The sequence below is a fragment of the Cetorhinus maximus genome, chromosome 23, assembly GCF_964194155.1.
Source record: "Cetorhinus maximus chromosome 23, sCetMax3.hap1.1, whole genome shotgun sequence".
Taxonomy (NCBI): Eukaryota; Metazoa; Chordata; class Chondrichthyes; order Lamniformes; family Cetorhinidae; genus Cetorhinus; species Cetorhinus maximus.
This window is the reverse complement of record NC_135901.1, coordinates 33,687,909-33,704,076: the sequence shown is the minus strand read 5'-3', so window position 1 is coordinate 33,704,076 and position 16,168 is coordinate 33,687,909. Positions and strand designations below refer to the sequence as shown.

The window sequence follows — 16,168 nt, the reverse complement described above, 5'->3', positions numbered from 1 at the left end:
AATAAAAAAGAAGCTTATAGTCGTAGAGGTCAACAGCGCAGGAAAAGGCCCTTCAGCCCATCGAGTCTGAGCCAGTCAAACAAGTACCTAATTATTCTAACCCCATTTTCCAGTACTAGGCCGATAGCCTTGTTTGCCATGGCATCGCATGTGCACCTCCAAATACATCTTAAATGTTATGAGGGTTTCTGCCTCTACCACCCTTTCAGGCAGTGAGTTCCAGATTCCCACCACCCTCTGGGTGAAAAAATTCTTCCTCACATCCCCTCTAAACCTCCTGCTCCTTACCTTAAATCTCTGCTCCCTGGTTATTGATCCCTCCACCAAGGGGAAAAGTTCCTTCCTGTCTACCCTATCAATGCCCCTCATAATTTTATACACCTCAATCATGTTTCCCCTCAACCTCCTCTGCTCCAGGGAAAATAACCCCAGTCTATCCTCATAACTAAAACTATCCAGCCCAGGCAACATCCTGGTAAATCTCCTCTGCACTCTCTCTAGTGCAATCACATCCTTCCGATAATGTGGATTCCAGAACTGCAAGTAATACTCTAGCTGTGGCCTAACCAGCATTTTATACAGTTCCAGCATAACCTCCCTGCTCTTTTATTCTATGCCTTGGCTAATGAAGGCAAGTATCCCATATGCCTTTACAACCACCTTATCTACCTGTCCCGCTACCTTAAGAGACCAGTGGACATGTACACCAAGGTCCCTCTGATCCTCGGTACTTCCCATTCATCGTGTATTCCCATGCCTTATTTGTCCTGCCCAAGTTGATCACCTCACACTTATCCATATTAAATTCTATTTGCCACTGATCAGCCCATCTGAGCGGTTGCGTCTATATCCTCCTGTAATCTAAGGCTATCCTCCTCACTATTTACCACCCTATCAATTTTCGTTTCATCCGTGAACTTACTGATCAACTCTCCTACATTCAAGTCTAAATCGTTTATATATACCACAAACAGCAAGGGACCAATCCCTTTGGAACCCCACTGGACACAGGCATCCAGTCACAAAAACACCCCTCAACCATCACCCTCTGCTTTCTGCCACTCAGCCAATTCTGGATCCAAATTGCCAAATTGCCTTGGATCCCATGGGCTCTTACCTTCGTTATCAGTCTCCCATGTGGGGTCTCATCAAAAGTCTTGCTGCAGTCCCAAGTCACCTCTTCAAAGAATTCAATCAAATTGGACAGACTTGACCTCCCCTTAACAAAACCATGCTGACTGTCCTTGATTAGTCCCTGCCTCTCCAAGTGTAGATTAATTTTGTCCCTCAGAATTGCTTCCAATAGTTTACCCACCACTGGGGTTAGACTGACTGGCCTGGTTTATCCTTTCCTCCCTTCTTGAATAATGAAAATATCAACCTGGATTTTATGCTCATGTTTCTGGATATGGATTTGAACCCACACCCTTCTGACTCAGAGATAAGAATACAATCACTAAGCCACAACCAACACCTCCAGTGCACGCTCCACTGATTCCAGCAGAGCCGATGTGTGTTTTCTGCTCCTAATCAAGAAGCAACTCAGGCTCATTTTAACATTTTGCACGAGGTCAGTAAATCATTATTCCCTGGCCAGGAATCGAATCCAGGCCATGGTGGTTAAAGCACTGAATCCTAACCACTAGGCCACCAGGGAAGCTGCTCACAAACCTTACAACTTCAACCAGATGTGTTTTTACAACAATAGACAATGGTTTCATGGTCATTATTTAACTCCAAATTTTATTTATTGCATTTAAATTCCACCAGCTGCCAAGGTGGGATTTGAACCCATGTACCTGAAAGCCTGGCTAGGTCTTTGGACGACTAGTCCATTGACATTGCCACTGCACCATCACCGCTTTGGGCTGCTAAATAGTGAGATTGCAGAGCTCTGAGATTCAGAGGGATCTGGGTGTCCTAGTGCATGAATCACAAAAGGTTAGTATGCAGATGCAGCAGGTAATTATGGAAGCTAATAGAATGTTAATGATTACAAAAGTAGGGAGGTTATGCTTCAGTTGTACAGAGCATTGGTGAGACCACATCTGGAATATTGTGTACAGTATCAGTCTCCTTATTTAAAGAAAGATGTAAATGCGTTAGAAGCAGTTCAGTGAAGGTTTATTAGACTAATACCAGGAATGGGCAGGTTGTCTTATGAGGAAAGGCTGGACAGGTTAGGCTTGTATCTGCTGGAGTTTAGAAAAGTAAGAGGTGACTTGACTGAAACCTTTAAGATCCTGCCAGGGTGGATGTGGAGAGGATGTTCCCTCTTGTGGGAGAATCTAGAACTAAGGGGTCACTGTTTAAAAATAAGGGGTCACTCATTTAAGACAGAGATAAGGAGAAATTTTTTCTCTCAGAGGGTGGTGAATCTTTGGAACGCTCTTCCTCAAAAGGCGGTGGAAGCAGAGTCTTTGAATATTTTTTAAGGCAGAGCTGGATAGATTCTTGACTAACAAGGGGGTGAAAGGTTATCGGGTGTTGACAGGAATGTGGGGTTGAGGTTACAATCAGATCAGCCATGATCTTATTGAATGGCGGAGCAGGCTCGAGGGGCCAAGAGGCCTCCTCCTGCTCCGAATTTGTATGTTCATGTGTACTGCTGCACATTGCCCCTTATAAAGATGGCCGACACACATGTGCACTGCTGCACACTGCCCCCTATAAAGATGACGGACACACATGTGCACTGTCTTATCGGTATTGTCATGGTGACCTGTCTGCAGTGAAGAGCCTGTTTGAATTTCTAACTCAGGCTAAACTCCTCTATCCCACAATACACATTATATCAGACATTTTACCTCAATGTATTTCAGCCATGTTATGTTAATATCTCCAAAACCTTCCAAAGTGGGAGGGCAAATTGATAAAGTGTCTAAGAGGCACATGGGATCCTCAGTTTTATAATTTGGGGTGCAGCGTACAAAAGGACAGAGGTCATGTAAACCTGCACAAATCATCGGTTAGGCTGCAATTAGAATATTAGGTCAGGTTTTGTGGATCTTACACCAGGAAGGATGTCGAGGCCATGGAGAGGGTGCAGAAGAGATTCACTGAGATGATCCCAGGGAAGAGAGGCTTTAGTGATCAAGGCAGATTAGAGAAACTGGACCTCTTTTCATTAGAACAAAGGGTCGTTGGAGATCTGAGGGATGGGTTCAAAATCTCATCAGGTAAATGAGGAAAAGCTATTTCCACTTGTCGGCAAGTTAGTAACTGGAAGGCATCAAATTCAAACCATCACCAAACCACTGAGATCCAGTGATGAAATACCCAGAATTGTCTGTTCGTATTTTAGATGTCCAGCATCTGTAGTATTTTGAGGGTGAGAGTGACTGCCCTTGACATCGAAGTAGCATTTTGACTCTGAAACAAAAGCAGAAAATGCTGGAAAAACTCAGCAGGTCCAATAGCATCTGTGGAGAGAAAGACAAAGTTAAATTAATGTTTCGAGTCTGTATGACTCTTCTTCAGAGTGAAGAAGAGTCATATGGACTCGAAACGTTACCTCAATGTATTTCAGCCACGTTACGTTAATATCTCTGAAACCTTTCAAATTGGGAGGGCAAGTTGATAATATTTCAACACTTCAGAGCTCTGAAGAAGAGTCATACGGACTCAGAAATGTTAACTCTGTCCTTCTCTCTCCACGGATGCTGTCAGACCTGCTCAGTTTTTCCAGCATCTTCTGCTTTTGTTTCAGGTTTCCAGCATCTGCAGTATTTTGCTTTATCTTATCATTTTTGACTCTGTTTGTTATAAAGAAATCCTAGTAACATTGAAGCCAATGGGTATTGGGGGTGGGGGGGGGGGCGGTGGGGGAACTCTGCACCGACTGGATTCAGACCCAGCACAAAGGAAGATGTTCTCTTCTTTGCCTCCACCTATCACTAGTCCTCTATCCAGCTCGACCTGTCCAACCCCCCTTAAACAGCTTTCACCACATTTCTATTTCTCTTTAGTTACATAGAAACATAGAAACTAGGAGCAGGAGTAGGCCATTCATTATGATCATCCAATTCAATAGCCTGCTCCTGCTTTCTCCCCATACCCTTTGATCCCTTTCACCCCAAGAGCTCTATCCAACTCCTTCTTGAAAACATACAATGTTTTGGTCTCAACTACTTTCTGTGGTAACGAATTCCACAGGCTCACCACTCTCTGGGTGAAGAAATTTCTCCTCATCTCAGCCCTAAATGGTCTACCCCATATCCTCAGACTGTGACCCCTGGTTCTGGACTCCCCCACCATCGGGAACATCCTTCCTGCATCTACCCCGTCTAGCCCTGTTAGAATTTTATAGCTTTCTATGAGTTCTGATGAAGAACCGTACGGACTCGAAACGTTAACTCTGTCTTCCTCTGCACAGATGCTGTCAGACCTGCTGAGTTTTTCCAGCAATTTTTGTTTTTGTCACTAAGGAAGATGGATTGTGGCTGGGTGCAGGTGAAGCCTCTCAGTTCCGGGGCGTATTCTGGAGCGCTGGGCATTATGGGTAGGCCTGACCGCCATTGTTACCCTCAATAAGGCCATGTCCAGTCACGTGGCTGTGCACGGCCGCCTGGGATTGGCTGCTTGCGGTGGCGCTCAAGCCAACGGCAGTGGTGAGGGCGGGATCTCTGCCCCGCGAGTCGAGTGGACCAGATCCCAGGATCTTTTCCGTGTGAAACACTGATCGTGTCTGCAACTCAGCCCAGAAATATTTCAACATCCCACGCTTGGTTGTTCAAACTGTTCCAAAGAATCAACTTGGTGGAGTGGAGTTGGAGACGCATTTCAACCTTTGTAAGTGTTTTGGATTTGCTGGGGATTTAATCTAAATTTCAGATATTTAAGGAAATGTGGGAATGGGTGGGGCGGCTCTTAAAAGGGTGACAGACACGGTTTATACTCGCTTGCGACAGTTAAAGGAATCCCATTGCCTGTGGTGTGGCGTCAAGCCAGGTAAACATCGGGTTTCGATGTCAGGCACCCGAGGGTCAAATGCCCTGGTGACTGGTAGCGGGGAGGAGAGAAAGAGGGAAAAATCAGTGAGTGTAGAACTGGACCCAGTCAGAGTCAGCACCTTCAGGAGAGAGTGGGAGGAACCAGTGAGTGTCAAACTGAACCCAGTCAGAGTCAGCACCTGAGAGAGAGGGGAACCAGTGAGTGTAGAACTGAAGCCAGTCAGAGTCAGCATCTTTAGGAGAGAGAGAGAGAGGATAAGAAAACAGGATAAGAATCTAAAAAAAACCCTCAGGAAATGAGTCAGACAGATTAACATAGAACAGTGTGTTTACCCTTGGTATAAAACAGGACATGTCTAATCAGCCAAGAGGAAGCGGGTTGAGCGACTGCAGCTAGTTTAACACAATCTCAGGAAATTCAGTGATACACAGACCAGCTTCCCAGACAATTGACTGATTGAAATGAAACTAACCCCACAACATTGCTCCAACCAGCAAGGACCATAAAAATAGGAGATTGAGGACGGTCCGATACTCTAGAATCATATCAGAGAATAGCATATATGAATATACTAACTAGGAGCAGGAATAGGCCACTCGGCCCCTCGAGCCTGCTCCGCCATTCAATAAGATCATGGCTGATCTGATTGTAACCTCCAGCCTACCTCCGATAACCTTTCACCCCCTTTGTTTATCAGGAATCTATCTAGCTGTGCCTTAAAAATATTCAAAGACTCTGCTTCCACTGCCTTATGAGGAAGAGAGTACCAAAGATGCACGACCCTCTTGAGAGAAAAAATTCTCCTCATCTCTGTCCTAAATGGGCGACCCCTTATTTTTAAACAGTGACCTCTAGTTCTAGACTCTCCCACAAGAGGAAGCATTCTCTCCACATCCACCCTGTCAAGACCCCACAGGATCTTAAAGGTTTTAATCAAGTCACCTCTTAATCTTCTAAACTTCAGTGGGCACAAGCCTAACCTGTCCAGCCTTTTCTTATAAGACAACCCGCCCACTCCTGGCATTAGCCTAGGTAACTTTCTCTGAACTGCTTCTAACGCATTTACATATTTCCTTAAATGAGGAGACCAGTACACTACACAGTACTCCAGATGTGGTCTTACCAGTGCCTTGTACAACTGAAGCATAACCTCCCTACTTTTGTATTAAATTTCCCTCACAATAAATGATAACATTACATTCACTTTCCTAATTCCTTGCTGTACCTGCATACTAACCTTTCGTGATTCATGCACTCGGACACCCAGATCCCTCTGAATCTCTCACCATGGATATAATTATCCTCTTTTTTTTATTTGTCCTGCCAAAGTGGACGATTTCACATTTGCCCACATACTCCATTTGCCAGATCTTTGCCCACTCACTTAACCTAGCTACGTGACTTTGTAGCCTCCTTACATCCTCTTCACAACTTATTTTCCTACTTTTGTGTCTTCAGAAAATTTAACAACCATACCATCTGTCCCTTCATTCAAGTCATTTATATGACTTGTAAAAAGTTGAGGCCCCAGCACCAAAACCTGTGGCATAGAACTCATTACATCCTGCAATCAGAAAAAAGACCCATTTATGGCTACCGTTTGTTTCCTGTTAGCTAACCAATCTTCTATCCCGGCCAAAGTGTTACCCCCTAAACCATGAGCTTTTATTTTCTGCAATAACCTTAGATGTGGCACCTTATCAAACGTCTTCTGGAAATCTAAGTACAGTACATCCACCGGTTCACCTTTATTCACAGCACGTGACTCCTTCAAAGAACTCCAATAAATCGGTTAAGCATGATTTCCCTTTCACAAAACCATGTTGACTCTGCCTGATTGCCTTAAACCTTTCTAAGTGCCCTGCTACAACATCTTTAATAATAGTTCCTAACAATTTTCTATGACAGATGTTCGGGTAACTGACCTGTAGTTTCCTGCTTTCTGTCTCCCTCCCTTTTTCAATAAAGGAGTTACATTTGCCATTTTCCAATCTAATAGAACCTTCCCCAAAGCTTGGGAATTTTGCAAGATTAAAACCAACGCATCAACTATTTCACTAGCCATTTCTTTAGGGACCCTAGGACGATGTCTATCAGGGCCTGGGGATATGTCACCCCACAGCCCCAACAATTTGCTCAGTACCACATTCCTGGTGACTGTAATTTTCTTGAGTCCCTCCCTTTTGTTTCCTGATTTACAGATATTTCTGGGATGTTACTTGTATCCTGTATAGTGAAAACCAATGCAAAAATACCTGTTGAATTCACCTGGCATCTCCTTACTTACCATTATTAATTCCCCAGACTCATTTTCTATAGGACCAAGGCTCCCCTTGTTAACTCTTTTCTTCTTTAAATACCTATAGAAGCTTTTACTGTCTATCTTTATATCTTCAGCTAGCTTTCTCTTGTACAGCACAGAAGGAGGCCATTCGGCCCATCAAGTGTAAGGCGGCTGATTCCAAGAACAATCTAGTTCATCCCACATGCCAGCTCTCTCTCCATATCCCTGCAATTTGTCTGTGCTTCAATGTTCCAGTCTATAAACGAATCTTTATCCACCCCCTGTTAGATTGGGCATGGCAAATTCTAAATAAACTGTACCACTTGTCTTGTTTTGCCTCACCTCTTTCTTCCTAGTGAAATATGTCACCTCACACCATTCCACTAGCCTGTCTGTGTCATCTTGAAAGAAAGAAAACTTGCATTGATATAGTCAGTGTGAACAGACTGGCCTAACTGGAGAATGGATCAGATAGCCAGTCCTTTCCCGCACATGGAGCAGGTGAATGACCTCTGGTCAGTGTGAACGCGCTGGTCTAACTGGAGGATGGGTCAGATAGCCTGGCTCTTCCTACACACAGAGCCGGTGAATGACCTCTAGTCAGTGTGAACACGCTGTTTTATCTGGAGGGTAGCTCAGACAGTGAGTCGCTTCCCACACCTGGAGCAGGTGAATAGTCTCTTCCCGGAATGACTACATCGATGAGATTCCAGCCAGGATGGAGAATTGAATCCATTCCCATGGCCTGCACATTTCCACGGTTTCTCCATGGTGCGGGTGTCCTTGTGTCTCTCCAAGTTGGATGATCAGTTGAATCCTCATGCATGCACACAACACGTTGTATAGATTCTCCCAGCTGCCTGTCATGTTCACACTGAGGAGGGGCCATTCACCCTCTGTATATGAAGGAAGAGATTCAGTTGTCCTTCCCATCTTGCTGCCCACAGTGAATTCAAACTGGACACTGACTGATTATTGGCTCCGTGTGTAGGAAAGGATCCACTCATTCATCCCATCACTCAGAAGAGGCCATTGCCTTGCTTTACAGGACTTACAGACGGGAAACTCAAACCAATCATCACATCAAGATCTGACAGAGTCACTGTATTCAACAGGAGTTGAATATCATCAGCCCTTGAATGTGGAAGGAGAAATGTTTGTCTGTTCCGTCTGTGGAAAAAGATTTCAAACATCAGTGTGACTGATAAAACACTGACACACACACACGTACACAAGCACACACAAATCAGCGTGTTCCAGTACACTGACTGTGGAAAGAGCTTTAACAGGACATCACTTCAGGAGTTCCTCAGGGTAGTGTCCTCGGCCCAATCATCTTCAGCTGCTACATCAATGACCTTCCTTCCATTATAAGGTCAGAAGTGGGGATGTTCATTGATGATTGCACAATGTTCAGCACCGTTCGTGACACTTCAGAAACTGAAGCAGCCTGTGTCCAAATGCAGCAAGACCTGGACAATATCTAGGTTTGGGCTGACAAGTGGTGAGTAACATTCATGCCACACAACTGCCAGGCGATGATCATCTCTAATAAGGGATAATGCCCCATGACATTCAATGGCATTACCATCACTGAACTCCCCACTATTAACATCCTGGGGGGTTACCATTGACCAGAAACTGAACTGGACCAGCCATATAAATACTGTGGCTACAAGAGTCAGAGGCTAGGAACTGTGTGACGAGTAACTCACCTCCTGACTCTCCAAACCCTGTCCACACTTTACAAGACACAAGTCAGGAGTGTGATGGAATACTCTCCACTTGCCTGGGTGAGTGCAGCTACCACAACACTCAAGAAGCTTGACACCATCCAGGACAAAGCAGCCCGCTTGATTGGCACCACATTCACAAACATTCACTCCCTCTACCACTGATGCATAGTGGCAGCCAGTGTGTACCATGTACAAGATGCACTGCAGCAACTCACAAAGCCTCCATAGACAGCACCTTCCAAATCCACGAGAACTACCATGGAAAAGGTCAAGGGCAGCAGACACATGGGAACACTGCCATCTGGAAGTTCCCCTCCAAACCGCTTTCCATCCTGACTTGGAAATATATCGGCCGTTCCTTCACTGTCGCTGGGTCAAAATCCTGGAACTCCCTCCCTAACAGCACTGTGGGTGTATCTACACCTCATGGACTGCAGCGGTTCAAGAAGGCAGCTCATCACCACTTTCTCAAGGGCAATTAGGGATGAGCCATAAATGCTGGCCCAGCCAGCGAAGCCCACATCCCATGAACAAATAAAAAAAAAATGTTACACAGCCTGGAAAAACATTGCACCACTCACAGCGGGACGAAACCATAGACAAGTTATGAATGTGGATGGGGCTTCGAGAAAGGAAAGGGAAAAGGATATAACAAAAAAAAATTAAAAAGGAAACAGACAGTCGGTATAAATGGATCATTTTCTGGTTGGAAAGATACAATGAGTGGTGTGCCATAGAAATCAGTGCTGGGGACTCAATTTTTTTCAATTTATATAAATGAGTTGGGTGAAGGGACTGAAGGTACGGCTGTTAAATTTGCTGATGATACAAAGATAGGTAGGAAAGTAAGTTGTGAAGAGGACATAAGGAGGATAGAAAGGGATATAGATAGGTTAAGTGAATGGGCAAAGTTCTGGCAAATGGAGTATAATGTGGGAAAATATGTTGTCCATTTTGGTAGGAAGAATAAAAAGGAATAAAAACAAAAAACTGCGGATGCTGGAAATCCAAAACAAAAACAGAATTACCTGGAAAAACGCAGCAGGTCTGTTGAAGGGTCATGAGGACTTGAAACATCAACTCTTTTCTTCTCCGCCGATGCTTTTCCAGAATAAAAAGGAAGCTTATTATCTAAATGGTGAGAGATTGCAGAGCTCAGATGCAGAGGGGTCTGGGTATCTGAGTGCATGAATTGCAAAAGGTAGGAATGCAGTTAGAGCAAGTAATTGGGAAAGCTACTAGAAGGTAGTCATTTATTGCAAGGGGAATTGAATACAAAAGCAGAGGCGTTATGCTTCAGTTGTGCAAGACACTGATGAGACCACATCTGGAGTATTGTGTGCAGCATCAGTCTCCTTATTTAAGGAAGGCTATAAATGTGCTGGAAGCAGTTCAGAGAAGGTTTACTAGACTAATACCTGGAATGGGAAGGTTGTCTTATGAGAAAAGGTTGGACAAACTACGTTTGTATCAGCTGGAGCTTAGAAGAGTAAGAGGTGACTTGATTGAAACATCAAAGATCCTGAGGGGTCTTGACAGGGTGGAGAGGATGTTTCTTCCTATGGGACAATCTAGAACTAGGGGGTCACTTTTAAAAATCAGAGGTCGCCCATTTAAGACAGAGACGAGGAGACATTTTTTTCTCTTAGAGGGTCGTGAGTCTTTGGAACTCTCTTCCTCGAAAGGCAGTGGAAGCAGAGTCTTTGAATATTTTAAAGGCAGAACTAGATAGATTCTTGACAAGCAAGGGGATGAAAGGCAATCGGTGTAGGTGTGAATGTGGATTTGAGGTTACAATCAGATCAGCCATGATTTATTTAATGGCAGAGCAGGCTCGAGGGGCCTACACCCGCTGCTAATTCGTATGTTTGTATGTTCATCTGATCAACCAACTGGAGGGACACAAGCACACCAAGAGCACAGAGAAACCGTGGAAATTTGGGGTCTGTGGGAATGGATTCAATTGTGCATCCCGTTTGGAAATTCATCATCGCAGTAATAGGGTGGAGGCCATTTGCCTGCCTTACGTGACAGAAGGGGTTCATTCATTCATCCAATCTATTGAGATGCCAGCAACTTCACAGAGGGAAGAGGCTGTTCACCTGCTCTGTCTCTGGAAGGGGATTTAGTTGATCACCCAAACTGCTGGCACATCCGCAAGTTCACACTGGGGAGAGGCTATTCGCCTGCTCCATTGGTAGGAAGGGGTTCGATCCGTCATCCAATATTCTGATGCAGCAGCACATTCACACCTGGGACAGGGTGTTCACCAGCTCCGTGTGTGGAAGGGGATTTATTTATTCATCCCAGCTGCTGAAACATCAGCAAGCTTACAAGAGAGTTCAGGGGCTGGATTTTAGTGTTATTCCTGCTGTTAATCACATCCTGGACTGAACCATGTTCAGTCTGACAGTTGGATTGAATAACGTTCACTCTTGACAGTGGTGTTTGCTTCTGCTGATGTGAAGAACTCCTGTTCAATTTCACAACCTGCCTTTGTGTTTTTGTAGGTTCTCTCTCACTCCCTTTTTTCTGTCTCAAATCAATTTTGCAGGGTATCAGAAGAGGGGGGCGAGATTTGCAGTCTGGAAACTGAAACCACACATCACGTCAGGATCTGACACAGTCGCCAAATTTATCGTGGCCTTGTCATTGGATTTTGAATGGAAGGAAAAAGCACCATTCACAGTGGGGAGAAACCGCACACGTACTGTCACAATGAAGAGAAACCATGGAAATGCGGAGACTGTGGGAAGAGATTCAGTTACCCGTCTGAACTGGAAACTCATCGGCGCAGTCACACGGGAGAGAGGCCGTTTACATGTCCCAGGTGCGGGAAGGGATTTACACGGTTGTCTGGCTTCCATAGACACCAGAGAAGTCACACTGGGGAGAAACCATACACGTGCTCTGTGTGTGGACGAGGCTTCAGCCAATCATCTGGCCTGTCAAAACATAAATGCAGCCACACTGGGGAGAAGCCGTGGAAATGCGGGGATTGTGGGAAGGGATTCAGTTATCCAGCTCAGCTCGAAACTCATCGGCGCAGTCACACCGGGGAGAGGCCGTTCACCTGTTCAAAGTGTGGGAAGGGATTCACTCTTTCATCCATACTGCTGAGACACCAACGAGTTCACACCGGGGAGAGGCCGTTCACCTGCTCCGAGTGTGGGAAGGGATTCACTCAGTCATCCCACCTGCTGACACACCAGCGAGTTCACACTGGGGAAAAACCGTACACCTGCTCTGAATGTGGGAAGGGATTCATTAATTCATCTGACCTGCTGACACACCAGTTAATTCACACTGACGAGAGACCTTTTAAATGCCCGGACTGCTGGAAGTACTTTAAAAGTTACAGGGATGTGATGCGCCATCGACATATTCACACTGACAAGAGACCATTCAGGTGTTCTCACTGTGGGACAGGGTTCAGGAGATCATCTCAACTCACTGTACACCAGCGAGTTCACACTGGGGAGAGACCATTCACCTGCTCCAAGTGTGGGAAGGGATTCACTCAGTCATTCACCCTGATGAGACACCAGCGAGTTCACGAGTAACTACAGTGACTGGATTTTGCTGTTAATTCCATCTAGGACTGAACCATGTTCATTGGGTCTGTTTCTGCTGATGTTAACAAACTCCAGCTCAGTTATAGGGGTTAATATTCTGGATGAAGTAAAAAATAAAAATCAGCTTTGTGTCAAATACCATGTCTCAAATATTTTTTAATATCTCTGACACAAGTCAGTTCCTTTTGAAGGGCTCTCCCTCTCCTGTCTCCTCCATCCTCACCTCCAACAACAAGTGTGAAGAGCTCATGGAGCTTTTTTGTCACTAAGATTGAGACAATCTGATCAGCTGCCTCTGCTGCTTCCCTCCCTTCCACTAGCCCACTGGGGCAAACTGCCTTTAAAGTTGCCCCTCATCTTTTTCTATTTTCTCTATGTCTTCTCATGCCCTCTCAGCCCTCACCTTGTCCATGAAACCCACCTGCAACCTCGAACCTATACCCACTAAACTGCTGACCACCCAGCTTGCCCATGTTCACTGATACTGTTCACGGTTCCCTCACCTCGAATATTGGGACAAAAGATCGTCAGAAATAGGGGTAGGAGGAGGCCATTCAGCCCCTCGGGCCTGCTCTGCCATTTAATGAGGTGAAGGGTGAACTGATTGTGACCTGAATTCCACTTTCCCGCCGGCTCCCATAACCCTTGTCTCCTTTGTAGATCAAAAATCGGTCCAATTTAGTACCCTAGCTCCCACTGCTCTCTGTGGATGAGAATTCCAAAATAAAAACCCTCTGAGAGAAGAAACTCCTCATATCTTGCTCTCATGAACAAGTGAATGCTGTTCATGTGAACACACCTATGATTGGACAAGAGCAACATGATGGTGGAGTGAAATGTCCATGGACAGTTCGAATTGGAAGCCTCAGTGGAGCCAGTTGAGGAGTTTCCAGCATAAGAATAGTCCTCAGAAGGGGTTTGGTGCTTTGGAAAAAAGAACAAAGGTAAGAAGACAAGGAAGTAAGAAAAAACAAGAAAGCTGGAAACTCCACAAGAAAACTGGAAGCTTTGAGTTAAGAAGTGTGCTCTGCTGTCCGAATACGACATGGGAAGTATGTAGCTCACATTGTTCTGTCTGAACTTTACCTTCAGTCTATAAGTTTGTCCTGCCTTTCTCTTAGTACAGCTGTCCCATAACTGAACTTTATTGTCATATCCAATCCTGTTGTAAGGGTTCAATCGCTACAACCCGCGTGATTGCACCAGGTAGATGTCATTCATCTGCTCCATGTGTGAGAAAGGGTTCACTTGTTCATCCAGCCTCACTGCCCATCAAGTTGTTCACTCTGATAAGAGACCTTTTAGTTGTTCTCACTGTGAGAAGAGTTTTAAAAGCATTAAAGATCTGATGAAATACCAACTTACTCACACTGGAGAGAAACCATTCACCTGCACTGAGTGTGGGAAGGGATTCACTCAGTCAATCAACCTTCTGATACCCCAGTGAGTTCACATCTGACTGGATAGGCTGGATTCTGTTGTTATCCTGGCCACTGTCTGAGCCTGAACCAAACAGTTCATCACCTCAGTGTCAATTTCACTCCGAGCTGATTTTCTGACCCATGTCCGCTCCATCACCAAAGCCGCCTACTTCCACCTCTGTGACATCTCCCGTCTCTTCTCCTGTTTCAGCTTATTTGCTGCTGAAACCCTCATTCCTGCCTTTTCTCCCTCTAGACCCAACTATTCCAAAGCTCTAAGATAAAAAGCAAAATATTGCAGATGCTGGAAATCTGAAAGAAAAACTGAAAATGCTGAAAAAACTCAGCAGGCCTGACAGCATCTGTGAAGAGAAAAACAGAGTTGACGTTTCGAGTCCGCATGGCCCTTCTTCAGAGCTGTTTCTGTTTTTCTTTCTATTCCAAAGGTCTCCTAGCCCAACTCTCAGATTCCACCGACTGTAAATCTGGAACACTGCTGCCTATATCCTAACCCACGTGAGTCCCAATCACCCATTACCCCTGCACTCACTGATCTGCATTGGTTTCTGGTCTGGCAATGCACTGATTATACAATTCTCAGATTGCTTATCAAATCTCTCCGTGATCTCGTCCCTCCCTACCTCTGTAACCACCTCCAGCCTGACATCCTTCCAAGATCTTTCTGCTCCTCCAATTCCAGACTCTTACAGATCCCCGATTTCCATCACTCCACCAGTGCCGGACGTGCATGAAGCTTCCTGTGTGCTAAGCTCAGGGTTCCCTCCCTAACCATCTCCGCCTCTCTAACTTTCTCTCCTCTCCTTTAAGAGGCTCCTTAAAACCTGCCTCTTTGACCCAATGTTTGGTCACCTGTCCTAATATCTCCTTTTGTGTCTTGGTGTTGAGGCTTGTTTGCTAATGCTCCTGTGAAGCAACTTGGGATGTTTGACTATGTTAAAGGTGCTATATAAATAGAAGTTGTTATTGCTTCTTCTGATAATCACATTCAGGGCTGAACCATGTTCATTCTGAGAATTGGAGTTTATTACAGGTACAGCAAGCAGGCAATTAAGGAGGCAAATGGTGTGTTGGCCTTCACTGCAGCTGGTTTTGAGTATAGCAGTAAAGATGTTTTACTGCAATTGTATAGAACCTTGGTGAGACCACACTTGAGAGTTTTGTGTGCAGTTTTGGTCTCCTTCCCTAATGAATGATATACTTACCATAGAGGGAATGTAACAAATGTTCACTAAATTAATTCCTGGGATGGGTGGGTGGGTAATGTCCTATGAGGAATGATTAAATAGACTGGGTCTTTATTCTCTGAAGTTTAAAAGAATGAGGGGTGATCCTATTCAAACATACAAAATTCTTAAAGGGCTCGACAAGGTAGATGTTTCCCTTGGGTGGGGTGGGGTGGGGTGGGGGGGTGGGAGTGGGGGTGTCTTGAACCAGGCAGCATTGTCTCAGAATAAGGGACAGGCCATTTAGGACTGATTTTACGGGGAATTTCTTCACTCAGAGGGTGGTGAATCTTTGGAATTCCCTGCCCCAGAGGTCTGTGAATGCTCAGTCATTGAGTATATTCAAGATTGAGATCAATCAATTTCTAAATATTGAAACATCAAGGGATACGGGGATAGTGCAGGAAAATGGTGTTGAAGTAGAAGATCGTCCATGATTTCACTGAATGGCAGAGTAGCTCACGGTGCTGAATGGCCTACTCCTGTTCCTATTTCTTAGATTCTTAATGCTGCTGATATTAACTGGGCTGGAGTTTATATTCTGGAATATGTCATAAATCAGGTTTATTTCACACACGCTGTGGTGAGCGTCTGATTTCTGTTTGATAAGAGGAGACTAATTGATGTCCTGTTACTGATTATTCAGTTTGTTGTCATATTCGCCTTCCTTACTCCAGATTATTTCAGTTCACAAAGCTTCAGGTACAAGTCCCAGCTCCCCAAACCAGACCCTGAATTTCGTTTCCCACCACACTATGTTAATTCCCTCTAATAATCCCTGCTGTCTGTCCTGAACGTTGTAAATGATGAAGATGAACAACATCTGCAGAACCTGGAGGTCTTGTACCCAGCATTCCTATCGGTGGAGGGCGTCTCCTATCCACATCGCAGCGGACCAGTGCGCACGCGCATCTCCGAGCAGTGTTTGGAACATGCGCAGTGCTAAGAGGTGTTT

General features: G+C 45.0%; 2 protein-coding genes across 2 annotated transcripts in view; both read left to right on the top strand.

Annotated features, from left to right (window-relative positions):
* Nucleotides 1-12,684, top strand: part of LOC144697552 (uncharacterized) — a 67,635-nt gene extending 54,951 nt beyond the window's left edge. Inside the window, exon 3 of the mRNA XM_078569599.1 lies at nucleotides 11,771-12,684. Within this exon, the coding sequence (XP_078425725.1) occupies nucleotides 11,771-12,536 (766 nt within the window). The 3' untranslated portion in view covers nucleotides 12,537-12,684. The remainder of the gene's footprint in view (nucleotides 1-11,770) is intronic.
* The window catches only part of LOC144697491 (uncharacterized), a 1,380,819-nt gene that overhangs the window by 1,228,208 nt on the left and 136,443 nt on the right, over nucleotides 1-16,168 (top strand). The window lies entirely within an intron of this gene.